General features: G+C 39.5%; 1 protein-coding gene across 1 annotated transcript in view; it reads left to right on the top strand.

Annotated features, from left to right (window-relative positions):
- The first annotated feature begins 6,417 nt into the window (after positions 1-6,417).
- The window catches only part of LOC128809023 (uncharacterized protein DKFZp434B061-like), a 49,463-nt gene continuing 31,009 nt past the window's right edge, over positions 6,418-24,871 (top strand). Inside the window, exons 1-2 of the mRNA XM_053980717.1 lie at positions 6,418-6,767; positions 7,422-7,542. Coding sequence (XP_053836692.1) covers positions 6,418-6,767; positions 7,422-7,542 — 471 coding nt within the window. The remainder of the gene's footprint in view (positions 6,768-7,421; positions 7,543-24,871) is intronic.

Raw genomic sequence — 24,871 nt, 5'->3', positions numbered from 1 at the left:
ATGAAGCACTATGAAAAATCATTGCATCACAAGCTTTACAAAGAGATGCTAAAACCCATCTTTCATTAAAAGGGCATTAGGTACTAAATGAATCTACAAAGCCATACTCAGAGACACATATATTGCATGTATGGGGAATGAGATTATATAAAGTGTCTGGCAATCTGCTACTTAAATGGAACATTAATGTAATAGAAAGTATCTGCTTCTATCAGCAAGGTTACCATCATAACCTGTACAGATTAATCTCTCACCATTCACAGGAATCGCCACAGACAGCACAGAAAACATATCCACTATAGCAATATCCAGCATATCCAAAGGACTGTCCTTTCTCTTCAACACATTTAATGCAAAATTAGACAGGGTATTATTTAAATGGTTAGCACTTTAATTTTATTCTAGATCTCAGATCCTACAAATATGAGGGTGGGATACCAATCTGATCCATATTTTCCATTTTATCTACAAAAAAATGAGAACTTACCAACACTTAAATCTGGTACTAAGTATATATGGAATGAATATAAGGAATATAATATAAATCTGGTACTAAGTATATATGGAATGAATATAAGGAATATAATATAAATCTGGTACTAAGTATATATGGCATGGAGTGGGGTTCCCCCCCACCCCTTACATTAATGATATGGAAATTAAGTTATACTTAATGGATTAAGATGTGCAAATTAAATTTAAGTTTCTAAGCCAAATCCTTAACTGGGGTAACTCAGATGTAGTTCAGACTTAAATAATACCAAATTAGCAATATGAACTACCAGGGAGTAAAAGCAATCACAGTTAGAAGGAAGAAATTACTTACATATGACATTTCCCTGACTAAACAAAATACCAGATTTCAGTTATTTTAGAAATAGCAAGGTTTCAAGTAACAACTTCTGAAAACGACAGTATTTGCTATTCTTATTTGAAAGAGCCTTTTTGTCTTCATGTTTTATTTCCTCTTCTACCACTTCAAACCCCAACCTGAAAAATAGGTGCTATCTATAGGGTTTTACTTAAGTCTTCATTAAGGAATGCTGGATAAAGGCTTTTCTGACCACCCTGAGGTTGGAATTCCTTTACATATTCCATTGTCCATATTTCAGTACAGGTCTGTGGACACTTCCTACTTAAGAACTCCTGTTACACGTTACACTGACATTCCCCTTAATTTCTCACACACAGAAGCTAACAATAAACTCTTATTTCAACCCAATGAAAGAGAGTATAGGAAATCTCCATAAAGTCATCAGAATATCTATTTAGGAGCTGGAAAATACAGATCAAAAGCTTAACCACATTATAAAACTTTGACTTATCAAACCTTTCAGCAGGACAGTATCCCACTGGAAACAACAAGACAAGCTGTTCTCAATCTTCCCTTGTGAACTTCTTCTTTGCATAGAAAAATTATAAAACCATTTGCCATTTGGTTGGGATGAATCCTTGGAATTCAACAATTAATCTAAGTCCTAGAGGAAATTAACATTTGTTTCTTAAAAGTAGCAAGAAGCTGAGGAGGGCCATGAGAGACAGGGAGCTCCCCAAAGGCACTGACCTCAGGGCTGCCCCCTTTGGCAGCTTTTCCCCATCTCCTTGAGGTTTTGCCATTTCTGCATGCTGAATTACAAACCCATTAAAACCCATTTTTAGATGCAATATAAGATAAATATAAATATAAAATATAAGATGCAAGGACAGGGTGACAGAATTCATAGTCTTTTTTCTGCGTCGTGAACTCATCTAGCCCTCTGGGTATGCAAAGCTAGGAATTCTGTAGGTTAGTACTGCAGCAACAGAAGTCCCCTTGAAAATCTACCCTCAATGCCTCAGTCTTGTGCTGCCTGAAGAAGGGCAACGGTCAAGTTATTCTACAGAACAAAGCATAAGAAAAACAGTCTTCTTTTTTTTGCCACATAAATCACCACTGCCTGAGTCAAGAAGCAAATTGTACTCTCTAATTGTAGGTTGTCAGACACAAGTATGCTTCCCAGGTCAGTGTAATAAGGAGTGGTACTGACTAAATGATCCCACATCTAAAAACATGACTTACTGTCTTCTTTTTCTGACTTTGAGAAGACTGAAAAGCTTGTGTCTTATTAATATGGCACACTTTTTTAGAAGGACATATTTTTCCAGAATATTTCCAGATTAGATTTCAAGACAGACATAGATCTACATGAGAAAATACTTTGAAAAACAGATGAGGTATTTTTGTACAAAATGCTTTGGAGAAATGCTTAGCAGATTATGCAGCAAATTTTTCAAGGCCAAAATCAAATCTAGTCTAATAAAAAACAATTCATTGGAACTTCCTGGAGAAAATGATAAGCAGCTGGTCCACTTAGATGACATCTTTACTCTTTCTAGGAATTTCAGAAGTATGGATGTAACATAGAGATGGTCACACTCCAAAGCCAGAGTGCTTGAAAAAGCCATTTATAATAAAACTTTAATAAGCACATTGATTACTTCAGAACCATAAATTCCCTCCCAAAGTGAGGTAGGCACTGACAAGCTCAACTGTTCTAAAAATGTAAGTGACTCAACATCAGAATTCCCTAATTCTCATGCATATATCCAATGTGAATTAAGCTTTTCATCTTTTAAGACACAGAATTATTGCAAATAGCAACTACTTTTTTTCCTACCGATATTCAAGCAAATAAAGAGACTATGTATACCATCTCCAGAATCTATTTTTTATGTCTGAATCTGAAATTATTCCATCTTGAAGTTGGTTAAGGCCATTTTTGTCAATCTTCCAATTTGAGCAAGATGGCTTCCATATCTGTGTGCAGTTCGTAGTAGACTTCTCAAAGAGCACCAAAACCAAACTAGAAAATACAACTGCTTATGATAGAAATGTTTATATTAAGAAATATTTTTAGGCAAATAATTTAAATAGTTATTTCCACAAGAAGGGATTACCAGAAAAGGGAGACGGTGCCAATACATGTGTCTGCACCTCTTGCTAACTGGGAAGCAGAAAGAAAATTTTAGTTTCCTTCTACAGACCCATTCAAGGTAGTCTGCCAAATCTTACCACCAAAGCCCCATTCCCCTGCTGCCAGCTAAGGGGGCTGCAAGGGAAACCGTGCACCCAAACCTTGCTCTCCTGGGTTATAAAAGGTGCAGTTTGCAGCTTCCTCAACCTCAACATGGAGCTGCCTGTTGGGGAATTGCTTTTCAATTTTCCTTTTTTTCCTTACATCCAGAAATACTTTCAGTGCCTTAATGTATCAAAAGGACTTTCCATTAAATAAGTATTTTTTTAAAATTACCCAGACATTTTCTGACATTCAGCAAACTGCTGAGTTTTGGAGATGATTATTTATTTCAGCACAGATTTTCCTTTCTCTTAATTTTTGCACAGTGCTTTGCACAATAGGAGCCTAATTATATTAATGGTCCTTTGCCTCTAAAGTCTGTAAGAGACTTGGGCATCTCCATCTGTGCCAAGTCTCTAAGAATTTATTATTCTAAAAGAAAAAAACCAATACGCTAAAGCATAACATTGAAGGATCTAGCAGATCTCTAAGGATCTTCTTGAGACCATGACAGAAATACACTGGCTCACAGAAACCAATCTGGTTCTATGAATTTTCATTTTGTTTCCAGACAGTGTCTGATACTTTGTCTAGAAGAACTGCACTAATCTAACCTACACATACATTTATCACATACACACTGTGATAAACTAATACCAGCATTCTGGTGTAGTTATATTTAGTGATATAGTCATTATTGACCTGAATTTGGAAGATGGAAAGTTAGGATACAATGTTTGCAAACTCAACAGGATCACTCAAAGTTCTAAGTTACTCCAGGGGAAAAAACCCTCACAGTATGGGAATTTACACTTCTAAATAAATGTTGTTGAAGAATACTCTTGATAGCAAGTATGGGGAAAAAAACAAAATGGTTGTAAATAGTGTATTTTAAATCAATGAGCTGCTGCAGTATTGGAATTTGATGATGCTTGTGCCCTTTCTGACAATTAAGTGCTTGCCTGTGTGTGCTTTCCCTGATGAGAGTCTGTAATCTTTGCTGTTGCAACATTTCAGGCTGCTGATGAAACAGCCTGAGGAAGACTGGACATATGTCTTTGAAATACACAGCAGTTCTCAAAAATGAACTAACAAAACTTAGAGAGAACTTCCCTACAGAACTAAAGCCAAGAGAAAATGCCATGCATTACAAGGGTAAATGTACTTTGACATCTGGGAAATGCTCAGATAGGATTAAAATGGAGGGCAAAAAAATAATCAAGTACAGACAAGAGTCGATACACACATATGGTTCCCTCAATTAAAAGTATTTTTCCTTTATTGTTTTATTCCTTCTAATGTGTATCAAGCTTATACAATGGCTGGACAACTCACCGTGGTTCTTTGCCATGGTCTACATTAGTAGAAATAGGCATTACATTAATTTATTTGCAGAAAATCCCTTGGTGAAAGTCCACATCGAAGTTTTTCTGTCCTAGATAAAAGGCTGAAGGTTGGGGTAACAAATTGATGATGGTTTCAGACTGGTGATTTTATGGCAAAGAGACAAACAGGAAGTTCTCTGTAGCATCATGTTACCAGAAAATTAAGAAATTCTTTCCCACAAGGTTTTGCTGATGCTTTATTATTGGTGAGATTTCTGTGAATACCCTTCATGCAAAAGACAGAGCATTGCACTACAAAGCGTGTAATGAAAAGCAATCCAAATGAAAGCTGATTTCATTTATAGGTAACAGGAAAAAATGGAGCAGAAACCTAAACCTCTCCTTTGCTATATATGGCACTTCCTTGCCAAGGATAGTGCTCTAGAATGTTTTCCCTCTTTCTGCTTTTGCCACACATGTAAAAGAAGTTTTTTGCCAGTATATACCAATCACTACAACCTTGGAAAAGAGATGATGAAACAAACCTGCAGTGACAGCAGACAGCTGGAACCAATGATGTAGGCCTGCATTCCTGGCCAAAAAGTCTGAAAAGGAAGCTTTAACATGTTTTACTTATTTTTATATTTACTTAAACAAAAGAAGCTTGAAGTTTCAAGCCTTGTGACCCTCATCCCAGAGCTGGATGCAGCACTCCAGGTGGGTGTCACAAGAGCTGGGCAGATGAGGGGAATCCCCTCCTTCCCCCTGCTGCCCACGCTGCTTTGGATGCAGCTCAGGACATGGCTGGTTTTGGGGACTGCAAGGGCAGATGGTGGTCATGTCCAGCCTCTTATGCACCAGCACCCCCAAGTCCCTCTCAGAAGGGTTGTTTATTATAACACTAAGCACAAGGCAATCTCACCTCACAGCCAAGGCACTGGCATTCCCTGGTGCAAGTATAAATAACAAAGGCTACTGGCAGCACTGCTCTCACCTCTCCTGGAAACAGCACCTGCTCCATAAATGATGGTCAGTGTTCACTCTTTGGGTAGAACCATCTCCCTTCTCATCTGAGAAATGTGACAAGATTAGAGGGTTTCTATTAGAATTAGAATTAGATTTAGAATTAGAATTATTCATCATCCTTGAGCCACCTCAGGCCTTAAAAATATTTTAAACCAAAAAGGAATGTTTAGTTTTACCCTGCAAAGAGTATTTAGTTAAGAAAAAAAATTCTCAGAAACCATTGTGAAGCACTGGCACTGGCTGCCCAGGGAAGCAGTAGAGTCACCAATGCTGGAGGTATATATCAGGCGAATGGCTGGCCTGGATGCTTTCAGAGTGTGAAAAATGCCAATCACTTGTTTTAAAATTTTTAAAAGTTTAATAGTATAAAAACAGTAATAAAAATTAGAGCAATAACAATTTAGACAGTCAGAGTTAGGACCATAAAGGACAATAAAACAAAGAATTACGGACGTCCGGATGCTCTCGGGCACCAAGTCACGAAAAGCATGCCCTGTGAACAAAGGAATAACCCTTAAAAGCAATAGCCTGTTGCATATTCATGTATCTCATACATGATGCATAAATTCCTTAAATTAAATTTCCAAATTAAAAATTTTTCTGGTTTTTGTCAACTTCTTCCCCTTAATCCTGGTGGTTCCATAAAGATGGAGAGAAGGTGGAAGAATGTCTTTTCTGATAAGGAGACTGTAACTCTTTAGATTTCCTGTTGCTGTTATCTCTGTGTGAAGAGTTTCTTGATTATCTTATCCCTTTTCTTGAGCTAGAAAAAAATATCTTACATCGCAGAGTTTCTATTTTAACATTATGTTGTAACCTAAAACTATATTTAACACACTACTTAAAAAGGATTAATACAATATTACAAAATAACCCTCCATAATACATATAGTATTCAATTCAATATTTGCGAAGAGACAATCATAAAATACACATTTTTCACAAGAGGACTTTCTAAGCTGAAGTGCTGAAGTACTGAAGCACTCAGGCAATGGCAGCCCGAGCCGGACATGTCCCTTAAGAACACCCCTCGCCATGGTGTCCCATGGACAGTGCCCCACAGGAACAGCCCCCTCACGGTGTCCCATGGACAGTGTCCCACAGGAACAGCCCCCTCACGGTGTCCCATGGACAGTGTCCCACAGGAACAGCCCCCTCACGGTGTCCCATGGACAGTGCCCCACAGGAACAGCCCCCTCACGGTGTCCCATGGACAGTGTCCCACAGGAACAGCCCCCTCACGGTGTCCCACAGCGCTCCCACCGCCTCAGCGCGAGGCCTTTTCCCAGCACGGAGCGCGGGCTGACAGCGCCCCCTGCCGGCTCGGCGCTCACCGCGACTCACCCACCGTCAAAGAGCGGTAAACTCACCGAGGTGTTTTCGGTGCTTTCGCTTTTTATTTTGTGTCGGTTTCGGCTGGGATAGACTTAATTTTCTTCCTAGTAGCTGTAGAGGGCTATGTTTTGGATTCAGCATGAGGGTAATGCTAATAACACACCGATGCTGTTATTGTTGCTAAGTAGGGCTTAACGTAAGTCAAGGACTTCTCAGCGTCTCATCTTTTCACAAGCAGCCTGTAGGGAGCATGGCCAGGACAGCTGACGTGAACTAGCCACGAGGCTACTTCACACCATGCCCACTATATAAACTGGGGAGTTACCTGGGAGTGGGGCTGGTTGTGGTTTGGGGATGAGTTTGGCATCGATCAGCAGGTAATGAATAAAGCTATTGTGTATCACTTGTCTTTCTTGGGTTTTATCTCTCTCTTCCCCATCCCCCTTTAATCACTATTTTTACTATTATTATTATTATTACATAATACATTGTATTTTACTTTGTTTCAGTTATTAAAGTGAACCCACCGGTTTCACTGCTTTTTTCCTAATTCTGCTCATCCAAACAGGTTTGGAGGGAGAAGTGAGTCAGAGCTCTGTGGTACTTCGTTGCCAGCTGGAGTTAAACCATGACATCTGTGCATATTTTCCCATGTCTTTGCCCCCTCTGTGTTTTCCAGTGGCTCCCAGAGCAGCGTGTCCATCACCAGGTGCATGACCACAGGTGCCTGTGCCAACCACGGCAGTGTTCACCCAGCTGCGGCAGAGCTGGCACCACGCTCACACACACTCCTGCAAATGGTGTTTCCTTGCTCCAGTGTTTTGCTTGCGAGGAGAGGAGTTTAACATCTCTTCTGTCTGCATGGCTACGGCTGGGGTGCCCGATGGGGATCCTTGGCAGCTGGCCCTGTCCCACCATCCCAGCCAGAAGCAGGGCACTGGGGCAGCCCCAGCCTTGGGCATCGGGCACCTCCATGCAATGGGGATGGGGATGGGCTGAGGCCAGCCTGGGACATAGAATTATAGAATAGCTTGGGTTGGATATGTTAAAACTCATCTCATTCCAATGCCCTGCCACAGACAGGGACATCTTCCACTAGACCAGGTTGCTCCAAGCCTCATTCAACCTTGCCTCGAGCATTTACAGGGATGGAGCATCCACAGCTCCTGGACAACTTGTGCCAGGGCTTCATCACCCTCATTGTAAAAATAATGCACCACTTCTAGTCTGCTCTGGAGCCCAACCAAACCCTAAAATGAACATCTCGTAATCAGAAGTTTTTAGCATTTGTTATCTCATCCACAAATTTATATTGAAAACACATTTTAGTAGTCACACATAAAGTTGTCAGTTTGTGTTCACTGTAGATAGAATTTTTTTAACAAATGAAAAAAATAAAAGCATGATTATAGAGTATAACTATGCAATTGGAATTTCAGAAATAGTCCCTTCATTAGTTTATATAGGACGATATCAAGCACCTAAGAAATAATACAGTTAAACAAGTATTTAAGTTACTGGAAGGTTTTCATTTCGGCAGGACTGCTTTCCCTTATTATAAAAAGAACAGAACAAATTTCTCAAAATGTTTAATGATGTCAGTACTTGCAGTTCTTCTTTCACAACAGCAGGGTAAAAAAAATATTTTCTAATGCCCAAAAATGACATCTGTGAAAAAAAAAAAAACTGTATTAACAAGAATTAAAAGAACATCTAATATAATTTATTCACAGAAATGTCCTTAATAGACTAAATTTGCATTGTAAAATCTTTTTCTACCCAGTTTATATAATAAAGAAAATTACATTATTGATACTGGTGCTAAACCAGCTTTTCTTAGTAAATCAGACTCATGCTATGTTCAGAAGATGGACACATTTCTGCTGCATGTAGGGACTCTATCAGTCAGCTATCTGAGAACATCTTATCAGCATATTCATCCTTGCCATCTGATTTTAATTTAAGAAAATCACTATCAGTAGTTAGCTTTAAAAGGTAGAGAAAGCAGTCAGGTCACAGAACAGTCTTTCATTATACAGCCTATCTCAGATAGCCCTTGCCACAGATTTGAAACTGGTGCTGCAGGCAGAGAGCAACAGAGTGATTTCAAGTAGAAGTCATCTTCCCAGAACAGCATTTGGAATATGACTTGAGGAGGCACATAGTAGCATCAACCAAATTAACATTTTGAGCATTATTGATACTACAAGATATATTACTCCCTGTTCAATTTTAAATTATTCTCTGGGGAAATTTTTAAGGGTTGATTATTTAATTGGTTGTTATTGAGTAGAACCAGCTTGTGGGGAATGTCTGAATAACAAAAGCCTTGATAGAAAGGGATCAAGAGACCCCTGGTGACTGATCCGGATGGCACTGATTTGATTTTAGCATGATACATTTAGTTTCCATTGTTAACAGAATACAGCAGATTAATTTACAGAATGAATAGTAACTGTAGTGCTGTGACACAACCTAGAGCCCTGCACTGCACACAGCTCTTGCTCCAGTAAGCAATTAATTTCATCAAGATTACTATGTACAGCTGGATTACTCTGAGAAGGAAGCACTAGGGCTGAACCCCACAACTTCTACACTTGATATTCACAGAATCACTCCACTAATATATCATAGTGGCTGTGAGGTGAAGAGAGAAGGAAAGATGAAAAAGAAGATTTCTAGCACCTTTTAGCTCATGAATAATCTTCTTCCAGCTCAACGAAACCAGGGAACATTCCTGTATAAGCAGGATGTAGAAACAATAGAAGCATTCTGGGAAATATAAAAACAGGGTGAATTAGACACAGGTAGTTATGCAATCTAAGTGGTAGTCTTGGTATTAAAATACAAAACACAAGGCTTGCTAACAAGTAACTAAACACAAAGTTAAGCACTGATAAGACTGAATCTTTTTTTCTTTTTTTTTTTTTTTTTCTGAGAAAAACAGAGAGAGGCTAGGACAATGGAGACAGGAAAGGTCATAAGTTTAATAAACTGACCCAGACACTAGAGCATTTACAGAACTATGTATAGACATCAGCTTCCTTTAATATGCTGATAAACAGAAATTTTAGAAAAGCAAAAGTGCATCAAGTTTACATCAGCAGCAGCATTTGTTAATTGCCATAACCCCTAAGTCTCTCATTTAGATGTAGTCAGTATTCAAAAGTTGTATTGCTGCTGACAAAATGGCTTTCCCTTTCTGTGGGAATCCTTAAAATCAGAGGGTTTTGGGCAAATTGCAAAGAGCAGGCCTCAGAGACAGCAGAACTGTGATTAGAACTAAGCAGTAGACCTAAGATTTGTCAGCAGAAAAACTATACAAGTAGAAAGTAAGGACAAACAGAACAATGGTCAGTGTATTAACACTTGGCTAAAATAACTCCTTAAGTTACAGAAAAGTATATCTAGCAAGATATTAGGAAGTTCTAAGCTTAATAATGGAGCTCTGTGCATTGTGTTTTAAGGCTTACAAGCAGGTATTGTATTCGAAATAAGCAAGCATTGTTTTAACCAAAGGTTACGTGTGCTTATAGTGGTTGGATAGAACTAGTGTCAATATGCTTTTGCTTTGTGTGATTGGTCAAAAAGTTTTTAAAGTAAGTTGTAACATTAAGTTCTTGGTCTGCTGCCTGGGATGTGAGCTGCTGGCATCTTCCCATTGTCATAACCATGTTATGAGACTGATGCTGGAAAACAAACAGCTTGAGACGCATTCCTCAGCAGTCCCGTCCCGTTCGTGATTTGTACACAGACCCCTGGCAGGTAATACCTTTCCAAAGTAAGTGTTGGTGAATATTCCTGGGACATTATGTACACAGAGGTACTTGCAATCAGCTTATCTGAAGCTTAAACTAAAAGTTGAAGATTTCTTTTTAGAACTACTTAAATATGTCCTAAATAAAAGCCTCAAAAAGTCAGTTATTTCCATTCAGATGAAACTCTCTCTGCTGGCAGGGCAGCAGCTATACATACTCTAGACTGAGAACTGCACTAAGATACTTTTCTACTATGGTTCAAGAAATTCCCTCTTGTCACGTGTTTATTTTCCACTCCCTAGTTCCCTGACAAACATATAGTGGTGGCAATCTTGTTGATCATCTACTATTCCAACCTGCAATCACTGAGAACATAATACATTACCCTGTGAAAGAAGCAAAAAGTTTTTATTCAGTCTGTAAGCATTTCAGGGCATATAAAATCTGAATTGTTGAATCCTAGATTTCACCTGTGGCTTAATGTGAATTGATCATTAATCCCACGTCTGTGTTACATAGTGGGTTTTGGCAAAAAATTATGCCAGGTAAATATTAAGATTATACAAACCAAAGGAAGACTGAAATCTCTTTCTCCAAGCACACAAAAATTATTCAGCAGAAATAGCATTTGTCTCACTGTTTTTTGACTCACCCCCACTTTGCTGTGTACAGCTACTGCAATTATACTTATCCCTCTCTGTATTACATATGCTAATATAATTTTTGGTAGTGTGTTGTAGTCATCCATAATTCACTCCTGCCATTCTAACAGAAACCTTTATGCCTGTGGGGCTGAAAAACACAGATGGTTTTTGAATACACCAGATGAATGCCCAAACCAGTGAATTAGAGTCACTTTCCTTAATCTTGACTCTGTTAACAAGTCTGTAGAACAAAACATGTTTAACAGCAAGAGATTCCATGTAGTAGGTGATATTCTCAAGCAACAGCTCTAACTCATCATTTCTGCTGATCTGGCATTTCTCTATTGCCAGGTTAATATCTTTGTCATTACATTACATAATTAACCTTGTGCTAATTCTCTCTTGTTTTGGTCAGAATATAAGCAATCATTTTTATAGAACGAAAGGGTCTCAAGAATAGCAAACTGCTCACAAAAAGAATCAACTTCAAATGATTAACCCTTGAAAATAAAGTTGGGCTCTCAGTTTGAATGATATGTCTAAAACACACCAAAAAAATACTGCTGGGTGTTCCCCAAATGAGAGCTTTGTTCCTCTTTCTATCTAGTCTGTGTCCAGGAGGAGCAATTCAAGGGAGCTCCATGAGGTACTGCTGTGCAGCTTCATCCCTTCTACACTGCTGTATGCTGGGAGAGCCAGAAACAAGGCACAAATACTTCTTGGAAAGCATTTAACAATGGAGGAAAGGAAGAACACACTTCTTCATGTTAAATCAAATCAAAATACCATGTTCCAGACCCTTTCCACAGATGACTGCACCTAGCAAATTGGATGATCATTTTATGGTGTGCTACAGCCATGGGTATCATATGGCAAGAAGTATCTGGCAGCCAAGGAACAGCACCAAAGATGAGCATCACTGAAAGAATGATTGATTGCAAGCAAAGAAGAAAAAAATTACATAGGATAGGATCTTTTCTGAGGACAGTATTCTTCTTTGTGCTTTTTAAACCCGAGACAAAACCTCTGGAAATGTCAGAAGCTAATTTAAAAGCAATGAAAATTATTTCTAACTTGTCATATCAAACCCTTACAGAAAAGCATCTCTATTCATTGTCTAATGCCTGTAATGCCTAAAGATCTTCTCAAATTATATTTGTTTTCCAGTTGATTCTCCTCATCTAAGAAAGAAATTCATTGCTATCTAAAAATAAATGCTTCTGACAAGGTTTTTCTCTTTTTCAATGGCACATATGCCCTAGGGGGCATCCCCTAGGTTAGGAAGACACAAGAAGCTTCCCTCAAAGAGCTGTTAAGAGCCCATTGGCTCCTTCCCCTGCTCCTATGTTCCTGAGCCACTCCCTCTTGTACTGCCCTGAAACCAGGTAAACCTCGGAGAGAGAAACCTGCTGTGTCCCCATGAGTGTGCCTTGGACCCTGAACATCTCACCTCATGGCTGAATTAAACATCTGTGGATACCATGCAAAGGCCCTTTTTGCTTCCTTACCTTGGACTTTACTAGCAGCTATTCTGGCTGCAGCACAAATTTTGTCTGATAATGGGCAAATGGAACATTTTAGGATTAGGTTAATAGAATTTGCACCACCATTAGGTTCAAATGGATAACTATTTTTTTCCCTCTAAATGATATTTTAATACTTCCAAAAGGAACATGTTGGGACCAAAGGATGACAGGATCAGCAACAACCCATAGCAGTCTGATGTGGAACTTTTTATATATTCAAATGTTAAATTTCAAATACTTGCAGACAAAGAGACAGGGGTACATTTAAAGGTGACATAAAGTGCTTCCTCCCCCCCAGGGGTAAATGCTGGACACCAGGAGACTGCTGTGACAGCACCTATCCCCTGAATCATCAATCTCTGTTTCAGAAAGCAGGAAATCTAGTTGTGCTAGGATGGAAAAGGGAGAATATGTGTCTCTGCAAGAAAAGCAGAAGGCCAGAAGTAGGAAAAACCCTTTACTGATACCATGCCCTCATCTCCTTCTTAAGGGAAAAGCACTGAAATTCCAAGAGGAAAGTATATTCTGAGCTGGCTGGGAAGAGAATGATAAACAAACATAAGGATAGGAGGGAAGGTCTTTTCAGGGAGGAATGGAAAGTAGGATGATATCAGGATCCAGTGGAAGGAGAAGGTATCTGGAGCTGGGTAAGAAGAGCTAGGCAGCACCAGTGGGATAAAAAGAGAGAACAGAGATAAAGAAGGCTCTGGGAAGTTGACTTCCATGCCAGAGGAATTTTGGTAAAAAATAGTTTGGGATTTACTGACATACAACACTGTACATGATATGGTAGCAAACCTACATGAATCATTATTGGGATTATAGATAATTTCACTCTATGTACAAGTGTGAGACTGTAACAGGAAATGGGCAAAATAAAAGCTGTAAAGTATGAAGGAAAGCAGAGAGAGAACTTGTTTTTCTCAGATCATATTTTTACATACAGAGAGGAAAACATTTTCATTCTGAAATATTAAGAAAAACAATAAGAAAAAAAGTCTCAGAGGAAACTTTTGGATTAATACCTTGTTCTGTGGTCTGTCTTTCCTGTCCCCTTTCATTTTCCAACTACACTTTCAACATCTAAATGCGTCTTTTAGACATATATGTCTAACGAGCCCTAGCTATTGAGTGTGCCCATCACATATAAGAATCACTACCTTGGTAGATACCTCTGGTATCTAAGTCTCGTTCAGGCTCTGTACTGGAAGATATTTTTATTTAAGCCTCTTGCCATCAGAAGAAAAGTCTTACTTCTTGTCACATCAACGACACAGCAGCACAGCTGGAAGGTAGTCTAGAAGCAAAGCTGCTAAAGACCAAGGCTGACTAGACCACATCAAAGCAGTGCCTTTTGAATTCACAAGAGTGAAAAATTAGAAGGGAATTAGCAGGAGAACAGGTTAGGTTGTTATAACTAGATGACATTAACTTGTACATGAGGTAGTTCAGGATAAGAAAGTACAAATGAAGGTAGGAAAGAAAAACTAAGTTAAGGTCAGGTTACTCTGACAGGAGTTAAATACATCATTATTAGGGACTGTAACATTAAGGCAATTGTGATCCCCTTCCTGTTCATGGTTCCTGCTGGTTATTTTGATTTTGAAACAGCCAGGGTCCTAGCCAAGCCATTTGTTTGGATTTGGCTCAGATATGTCTACACCCTGCTGAACCAACTTATTTCCCTGGCAAAATGATAGCATCTTGAAATGTATCACTGGAAACAATTTGTTGCACAAAGCCAAGCTCACTTGGCCAAGTTCACAACATGTGATAAAATTGAGGACAGTCTCTGCACATTTTTCATGCAACTCACCCTAAACCCTATTTCATGACAATCCTTGCCTGCTAGATAAGCAACTGCTGAGGTGTATACTGTAAAAACACGGGGTAATATTCCTGTTGTTAATAATTTTATAATTGAGACTTAAATTGATAGATTATCATTAGACGGTTTCAATCAAATTAATTATGAGTGTTGACCAGGGGAACTGTTCTGGAAGAGTAGTTGATGACAATGCTTATTCTATCACTGTCTGGGCCTGTTTTTTTATCTGTTTTAAAACCAACCAGTGTTAGGAATCCACACAGGTAAAGTTTCAAATCCAGCTGCTCACACAGCATGCAGTCATGGTCACTGCTCTTGATTCAACATATTAACACAGTGAGGAATATTAACTGTGTGTCAAGAGTTTCTTGTGAGAGAAAATCAATAGAAAGAATTACTAAATCCCAAGCTCTAAAAACAATGAATGACACTAACAAGAAAAAAAGTAGTGGAAGAATACAGGAGATATGAAATGGGTTTCTCAAAATGTATAAAAAGTGCCCATGAAGCAGCATAGGAGACTGACCATGCTTCAGGAAAGGACTTCAGGAAAGGACTTCAGGAAAGTATTAAAGTTTCTGGTCTTTGGAGGAGGAAGCTCTCTTCTATAGTTCAGTAATATGTACCACAGTAAAAAAATAGTAATAATCAATTCTCCACTACCTGATAAGACTGCTAAAAGGATCAGTGTTAAGGAAGATTGATTAAAGCACATGCTGCAACTGCTGTTAACCCTGAAAACATGCAGTTGCACTGTATTAGAGAATATCAGGCCCAATCTAGCAGCAAAGCAGGATCTTGGAAATTAGTTCAGAACAAAGATTATCAGATGTCTACAAAAAGCATTATAGCAGAAGAAGGAAAAAAAGATTTTAAACGTAAGTTCTGGGGCATGCAGATAGAAAAACAATGATGGATTCACAGACCATTAGCATTTAAGGGCTGTAGTATGGAGATACTAAAACATAGTTAGAAATATTATTTTAAAATAACATGGATGGTCATAAATACAAGGTAGAAGAGAAATGCTCTGCCTGTTTCAGCTTTCATTTGAGCATGACAGGAAATGTGTTGGGAGGATATCAATTTTACAAATAGAAACAGAGGGATGAAGTTTAGAATGTCATTACTTTTTGAAAGTACAAAGGAAATGAAGAAAAAAAGGCAAAATTAGGCAGGCCAAGGCAAAGTTAGCTGATGAAGATGGTGCCTCGCTGGCTAATGATTGGTAACAGCAGCAATTACTGACAGTTCTAAAAAATGTCATTTCATTTTAGTTCTCAATGTGTCAGACTCAGGAAAATTAAATCACATCAGAAGCCACAGACTTATTACTGAAAGGTCAACTTTCATTAAACTTTTCCTTAAAAGTTTTAGTGAAGAGATTAAATAAACCTACTCCATTAACTTGAGTCAGACAAGTTTTAGAGGAACATCAGACAAAAATGGGCTAAGAACTATTGTACTTAGAGACACTAAGAGACATAAGGCTTTGCCTCTATTTCTAAAGATTGCTTGTAAATCAAAATGTAAATGGCCTTGAATATTCATATAATTCAAGACTCATATCAAAACACACAGGTGTGCTTTAAACTGAAAAATGAAGTAGCATCATTTGCCTTAATTCATGTAGGAATGGTTCAGGAAAGCCAGTGTAACGTCACATTGACTCCTGTAATGCACCCTTTGGAACAGCTGGAGCAGGGGATGAGCGAATTCAGAGCCAGAATCAGCCCACCACACTAGCAAATCTTGATATTGTAGCTTCTTCAGTAACTCACAGAAGAGCATGGAGAAAAAGATGATCACTGATTCTTTGTGCAACTGACTGGTTTTAAAAGCCCAGCCAAAAAGTGCTGTCTGTTTTATACTAGCTCATTTCTTGATCCATGCAGTTTAAAAGTGTGAAGCCCAGACTATGTCTCTGAGAAGCTGTATATGATTGTGCTGGAGAACAGTGAGAAAACTGAGGTTTGATCAAGAAAAAACCAATGAAGACTAGACTTAAAGGCCTAGCTTGGGGAAACAACCAACAGTTCTTGAAAAATAGACCTACTAACATACTTGCAGTACCGCAGTTTGCTTATCAGATTATACAAATATCACTTTCTCTCCTTTACAATACATTGGGCTAGCAACAAGTACCTGTCTGTTCATCTTTTATGTTCAAAGATGAGGATAAGCCCAGTAAACTCAAACATTTGACAGGTGCACCAATGCCAGTTATTTTAGCAGACTGACTTACCTGAAGCTATAACTCAAAGGAAACCATCCAAAAGTATAGGATAAGTAACTAATTCAGCAGTCAGGAAAAATCTTCAACAATTAACACAGAAAGACTCGAGGATTTCAGAATTTTGGAAATTATCCAATTTGCCTCTTTTCACCTTTGAACTGGTGTGAAACAGTAGAACTTTTAAAATGAGAGAAAGAAAAAATGACAAATGAGACTCTTCCTCATATATTACACAATTGAATGGATATCCAAGAGAGAATAGTTAGAAGGCCCAACTAGTTTGTCTTCTGCTAAACAATGCAATTTACAATTCATGAAAAGAACTGTATTATGGACAGTAGCAATGATCTCAAGAAAAGATATTTGACTCTTATTAGAAATACATAGCTCCTGTAATGTATTCAGACAACTGACAGGAAAGGAGAATTAAGATTCTGAGAGGCAGCCACACAAAAAATGTTCCAATGGTAAATTGGCTCTACAGATACTACAGAATTATGTGCTGGCCTCTTTGTGTTACACTCTGGCTTTCCTACCTGAAGTCAGAGGTAAACAGCAAAAAAAGAAATGTTATTGATGCCACTGGTAGGCCTCTTTGAAAGGAGATGAATCACCTTGCATTTTGAGGGCTTTTAGGTATTCCCCTGAAATTTTAAATTAACATTTTAATTTAATATTACATTTTTCTTATTTATTGCTTCCATTCTTTTTCACTCCATTCCTCACAGACTCTGCTTTTTCTGTTTAGAATCTGTACATAAATTATTAGGTTATATTGATTTCATCCTACTATTCATACTTCTGATCTTAAAGTACTGATTTTTAGATAATTTTTTTTTAATTTGCCACCTTACTTTTTGCTCAATGCTTCCAATTCTGTTTGATGTGGCTGAGGGTGCCTATGTGTTTAATGACTCCTGCTGCTCCTGGATGCTAATCATGCTTGCAGAGCTCACTCAACTGATCTGTACGCCCAGGCTGAGCTCTGTACAAGACGGACAGGCCAGCTGGAGCAGCCCTGACAACTCTGTCTAAGGGTCCCCTTGGGTGGGGAAATAAGTGCTGCATTACTCAGACAGGATCTGGAATAGATTTCAGCTATGGCTAGGGACTGGGAAAAGGCTGGAAACCATACAGGCTCTGTACCTCACACAGTTGCGTGGTGAAATTGCAAAAAATGAGAAGGAAACTGAAGGGCTGCAGCAACCAAGAGCTTGCACTCCTGTTTTATTAGAATGAGAAACAAGACTTGTATTGAGTAGTACTGGATCAAGGCTGACATCATTCATCATCATATTTAATTTACCTCCTATGCTGCCTTCCAGCATATATCAGCATTTTGACATCCACTGGGATACAGGCCAGCACAGGCCAGACAACAGCTCCTTGAAGCATGCAGCTGTGTTAGGAGATGGTATCAGCCAGTGAACACCCCCAAGATGCTGCTGCAAACCTAGGGTAGGGTAGGGTATTGCAGAAACACCTTAGTCACCTTCCTTTTTCTCTATGACCATCCAACAGGCTTCCCCAAGACAGACAGCCCTGCACACCTTCATCTTGCTTGCTCTTAGAAATGTTTTTTTTCTCCTTGTCTCTAATCTCCATAGAAAATTGCACTTTTTTTTCCCTGACCCATCTATCTTCACTAATTTCTGATTAGAAGTGCTACCTGTAAACCTATGACTAGACCACTCCATAAGATAGAGGCCGTTGCAGCTTCATGTCTCTGCTTTTACATGGGACAAGGAGAATGGGACTGATGGCAAAAAAAGGTCAGATTTGGAAGCTGCATGAGTTTTTAAAGGATGAAAATCTTCAACCAAGGCATTGGAGCTAAACTGCAGAGTCTACTGAAGAAAATGAGCTGAAAAGAGGTATGTAGCTTAATAATTTGATATCCAGGAAGCCAACATGGAAAGGATGCTTCCTTCTTTTTTGTTGTTTATAGGAGTGCTATATATGTGCACTGCAATGAATGGAAGCTTTGAAAACCAAATTGATTATTGACCAATTTATATTGTCTATCAAATATACATAATTTAACAGACATGTATAACAGCAAATGTGAAATATGTGCTTAAAGCTTATATTACAACTACTGCTATAACTTTCATCTCTTCATGGAGAATGTTAAAAACAGCAGAGAAGAACAGGGTCACTCAATACTGTCCTTATGAATAGACAATCACTTGTACAATTATTTCTATTATTATCAACAACCTGCCAGCTACATAAGTTGTGCTTGAATATTGCAGAAAGTAACTTACTAATATGCATACTGAGGGGTTTACATTTTTCTATAAATTCTTACCAAAAAGCTGATCTCTTGATATCATTTAATACACTTTGTAATAAAGTGTAAAGTTGTAAAAAATATGTAATCAAGGACTGTTTAAAATGGGCATTTATGAGAGATGTACAAGTCATTAAAAGCTGCGTACAAGAAATTGTGGTTAAAAAATTTACTCGTGATGACAGAATTTTGTGTGTATCTCTTACGTAACTGTAGGGTTTTCATTCTCTTGTACTTTTATGGAATCTTTATCATTCAGTTCTACTCTACTGTCTAAGGTATTAATGCACACTGAACTAAACTGATTTTGTTAATATTTTTGCTAGAGCTATTGAGCTCCCTGCATTATTTCAACGTTCTGACTTTCACATGTCGGACTCAGTGACTTACTCTATAATCCTCTGTGTTAAAAAATACTGTAATTTGACTTTATTCAAACTAGTTATCACATTGGGACAACAGATAAAAAGCCAAAATGAAGCACTAAGTGCCAGCATCCCTAGCGTCACAAGAGAAAAGACTATCACCAGACTATCACCAGAGGGCACTAAACCCTGAGAAACCAAATTGACTATAAAAGGACAAGTGCAAATATTCATGATTTCACCAGAACGACACAGGAATTTAGTAAGATGATAAAATTTCTTATCTTAACATTGCAATTTAAGAGCCAAAACTGATGGAGTGGCCTTCTCCCAACCCCACCCTATTCGGTGATCTGTTCTGTGAGTATACCTACATCAGTGCACGACCCATCACAATTAAACACCGAAGTTCACTTAGGTTGTTTAGGAGCAGTTTAGCAAAATCAATGGAACTATGTCCATGACAACATGACGAGAGCGAAGTATGAAGCTTCACATTTTGTTACTGAGCAGATTTTGTACATATTCAACCATCCTTAAGAATCTCTCTACCAGCAAGAAACAGATTCATTCTCTCCACTCCCCAAAACACATCAAAGCAGTTTTTTTCTTGTAGGGTTGGGGGTTTTTTGCTTGTTTTGGTTTTTTGTTTGTTTGTTTGTTTTTTGTTTGTTTTATTGCTTGTTTGTTTAGGGTTTGTTTGTTGGGGGTTGGGATTTTGTTTGGTTTTGTTTGTTTTGTTATATTTTGGGGGGGTTTTGGGTTTTGGGGGGGTTGGTTTGTTTTTGGGTTTTGGGGTTTGGTTTTTGAGGGGAGTTGTGGGGTTTTTTTCGGAGGGTTGTTTGGTTTTGGGTTTTTTTTGTTGTTGTTTGGATTTCTTTGAGCGGTGGGCTGGGGGGGGCGTCCGGGGTGATGGGGGTGGGTGGGGGGTGGAGGGTGAGATGGTTTCTTTGAACTATCTCTTTAGGAAGGCTTTGATGGCAGATGTAAACCGGGGCAATCCAGTTAAGCGAGTGTAACTGCGAGATTACAGAACTAAAACGTCTGTCTGTTCCCGAAAGGGGATCCAGGCTGCCGGTAAGGTCTCCTGATCTCCAGCAGCCCCCTCTGGGCCGCTGCTGCTCACGCAGAGGGCACAGAGCGGTGCCCGCGTCTCAGCATTTGCTCCTCCCGCAGTCGGCGCGGCTGGGCTGACCTGGGACCACGCCCGCGCGCTTTTCTTCCCCTGGAGACACTGCAAACCGACTACTTGGTTTTAGTTCTGCTATTGTCAGTGTGTAGCAACTCTGGCCAAGAAAAACACGTATCTTTAAAGTCATCTGTTTGTTTAGACACTATAAGTGTTTATGGCTGTCTGCGCTGCATTCTGCAATTTCAGCTGACTGAAAAGTGATGACGTAGAAAAAAAATGCAGTGACTAATGATGAACTTCTTGCATACTTTGTAAAATTTTTACTTCCCTTGAGAAGCGTTGGCACTCTGCTGCGTCTCACCACAGCTCTTAATGACACTCCCTTTCCGTTTCCTGATGGATTTAGGGCTGTGTGGTAGCAGGCACAAAGAAATAGCTGTCTCTCGATACACAAATTCACATGCCCATCAGCAAGCCTTGCTGTGTTTCTGAGCCCCTGACCATGGTGTTCAAGTAGCTGGGTTTCCCCGAGGAACTGCGTGTAACAGGAAACAAGAGAGGGATCTCAAACAGCCACTGAGTAATGTGGAAGGAAGAGTTTGTGGAGCACAGACAGAAACACTTACAAGCTGCGAATTCCCTTGGGCTTTCCCTTTCGACAAATTACATTCTTTCCTTTGCAGTGGCAAGCTCCAAGGCGAGCACAGGGTACCTCATCCATCCCTGCCTCCTGCCTAGCTGGCTGCTCCCTCTCCACACCGACAGCAGCCCTGGCTGGTGTGGCAGCCTGACACCAGGAGAGGCTGATCCCCTCCACTCACAGTAGCTGTCCTGTGATCTCCCATGCTTAGACGTGTTGAAACTTTAACAGGTGTTATTGCCTAGGTGTGTTGATTTGCACAGCCTGGGTTTTGGTAGCATGGGGGGCACAGAGGTGGCTCCTGTGAGAAGCTGCTGGAAGCTCCCACCATGTCCAGCAGAGCCAATGGCTGATGGCTGTGAAGATGGACATGCTGCTGGACAAGACTGGGACAACTAGAGAGGCTGGTAACATCTCTGTGATGACATATTTAAGAAGCAAATCACAACAAAGTGGGGCACACACAGTGTTTTTCTAGCCAGAGAAAAGGAGTAGGTGAGAACATGTGAGGGATACAACATGGAGACACCAAGGTCAGTGGGGAAGAAGGGGGAGGAGGTGCTCCAGGTGCCAGAGCTCCACTGCAGACCGTGGTGATGACCATGGTGAAGCAGCTGTGCCCACGCAGCCCATGGGGATCCAGGGGGATGCAGAGATCCACCCACAGCCCGTGGGGATCCAGGGGGATGCAGAGATCCACTCACAGCATGAGGGAGGTGCCCAGGCTGGAGCAGTAGATGCCTGGAGGAGGCTGTGACCCAGTAGAGAGAGGGGCCCTGCTTTCAGGCTGGAGCAGCCTGTCCTTGGAGGACTGCATTCCGTGGAAGACAGACCCATGTCACAGCAGTTTTGGGAGGAATGTGTGCCTGTGGGGGGAATTCAGGTTGCAGCAGGTGCGGTAGGGCTGCTGCTTGTGAGAGCATTGGAGAAGTTCTCAGAGAACTGTCTCCTGTGGGAGGGATCCCACAGTCTCACAGGGGAAGGACTCCTCTCCCTGAGCAGCAGAAGAAAATCTTGGTGATGAACTACCAAAACCCTCATTGCCTGTCTCCCTGCACTGTTGGTGGGAAGGGGGGAGGGGCTGGGGGGGAAGAAAAGGTGTTTTAAAGGCTTATTTTACTTCTCATCCTGCTCTGATTTTGTTAATAACAAATCCACTTTGTACCTCTAAGTTGAGGCTGTTTTGCCCTTGGAGTATTTTCTTCTGGTCCTTACCTCAACTCATGAAGCCTGCATTAATTTTTTTTCTTTCCTCTGCCCAGCTGTGGCAGGGGAGGGCAAGTGAGCAATTTTTGTGAGTGCCTGGCATTTGGCCAGCATCAAACCATGAGAGTTTCTTGGTGGAGAATGTGGGCATTGATTCCGCTACCTCTCACAAAAAACTCAGGTTATATTTTCAGAGATGCTTCAGTGCCAAAAGTTTTAGATAATCCTCCGAGTGGAATTTTTAAAGTTGGCATCTCACAACAATAGGCACTGAGATATCTTTGAAATCTTGTTCTCTTGTTCTGCAATCCCACCAATTTTCTGTTTCATTTTTTTTTGTGTTTTTTTTTTGTTTGTTTGTTTGTTTGGTTTTTTTTGTTTGTTTGTTTGTTTTTTTTTTTGTTTTTTTTTTTTTTTTTTTTTTTTTTTTTTTGTAAATGTGAAGGCCTAAAAGTCAGTTGCATGGTATGGAAAAGGCCAAACAATGGAAAGGAAGACTTTATAAGAGATACAAATTACCTGTTCTCCTTTAGCACAAATAAAGAACCCTTTGCCACTGAATATATTCACTGTAGTGTATTCACTGCCAGCAATTTTGGTGAGGCTTGCTACCTTTACCCACAGCTTTCTAGGTATTTTATTATTTTTTGGTTTATGTATGCACTGTATTAGAAATAGTGTTTGAACTCCAAAAGCAGAAATATTATGGTGTACCTGGCTACTGTATTAATATTTTAGGAATAAAATCGTGTGGTTTGCCATCTCTTCCTTTATTTTGGCCTTACCTGTTGCTTGCAGTGATTTGCAGGAACTGAAAGCCCCCCCAAAACCCCAAACCAATAACATGATTATTTGGTTTAATAGGTTGACATAAGTCATGCATCACCTTATCAGCATTCCTTATTTAGAGTGAAACTGGAAGGTGGGAGGGAAAAAAGGTGTGTGCCCTTGGAAGGAAGTGTGGTCCTAGATCACTTGGGCAAGCTGTGAAACCACTGAGTCAGGCAATGGCTGGTTCAACTCTGAATATGCAAGAAAATTCAACACTGGGTATTGCATAGACCTCCTGTGTGCCTCCACAGATTCCTCATTCTGGAGGAGCATCCTTCTGTCCCATCCCTACCACAGGCTACTGTGTAATTTGCACAAAGTCAGTGCTCAACACACCATCAGCCTGTGCAATTACAAGGGTCGTTAAAATCTTCTTTGGCATTCTGGCTGAGGCACTTACACAGCTTTAGGTATGGTTGGGTTTGCTGCTGGGTGGAGCTGGGAACAGTGACTGTGCAATTAGGAGGAAAACTGAGCAATGACCATGGCAGTTCTTGCTCTTTCTGGCTCTTGTTGAATAGCAACTCTAATTGCATCTTCTGTGGGCATAAAAGCATTTATCCAAGATATGTAGTGCTAGGAGGAAATTAAAGGCTTAGAAGTACAGCTCTTAAACAGAGCCTTGTGATCTGGTGTACTATATGCAGTCACAAGCTGTTTCAGGGCACCCTTTGGTACACCAAGCCCATCCTCTTTGTTCCCACCATCCTGCACTGGGACATTAAAACCCCAACTAAACATCTTGGGCTTTGGAGAGCAACCAGACACATTTTTAGGTCTTGCTCCTGACTAAAATAATACTCCTTGAAGCAGTTATGTTGCACAAATAAAGGCTTAGTACTGTGTATAGATCTGAAAACAAGCCCAGCAACTCAACTGACTGACTCGATTAACTTTTTATTAAGAATTCCATTAATTCTTATTGGTCATGAAAGCGCTGTTGTGTTACAGTTGCCGAAGTAACAAAACTCCCTGTCAGTTTGGTGTGTAAAACGGTTACTCAGGTAGTAGAAGATGAATATACAAAAAGTTCCTTTGAAAGAAGGCCTGAGCTTATGTTAATGAACAAAAAATGTATTAAATAAATTGTGAAAAATGCCAATCACTTGTTTTTAGAATTTTTAAAAGTTTAATAATAATAAAATGGTTATAAAAATAGTAATACAATTAGAGTAATAAAAATTTAGAGTTAGGACAATTACAAGACAATAAAAAGCAAAGAATTACGGAAGTCCAGATATTTTTGGACACTAAGCTGCCAAAAACATGCCTTGTGAACAAAGCAATAACCCTTAAAAGCAGTAACCTGTTGCATATTCATATATCTCATACATGATGCATAAATTCCTTGCAAATTAAGAAGTTTTCTGGTTTTGGTCAACTTCTTCCCTTTAATCCTGGTGGTTCCATAAAGAGCGAGAGAAGGTGGAAGAATGTTTGTCTTTTCTGATAAGGAGGCAGTAACTCTTTATGAGTCCTTTCGCTGTTATCTCAGTGCGAAGAATTTCTTGATTATCTCATCTCTTTCTTGAGCTAGTTAAAAAGTATCTTACATAGCCTAGTTTCTATTTTAACATTGTGTTATAACCTAGAAATAAATATATTTAACACACTACTTAAAAAAATTAATACAGCATAACTTTCTAACATTACACATATAATATTCATTT

This window comes from Vidua macroura, chromosome 6, assembly GCF_024509145.1.
Source record: "Vidua macroura isolate BioBank_ID:100142 chromosome 6, ASM2450914v1, whole genome shotgun sequence".
Classification (NCBI taxonomy): Eukaryota; Metazoa; Chordata; class Aves; order Passeriformes; family Viduidae; genus Vidua; species Vidua macroura.
The sequence above is the reverse complement of the archived record's forward strand: the minus strand, read 5'-3'. Positions and strand labels throughout refer to the sequence as shown.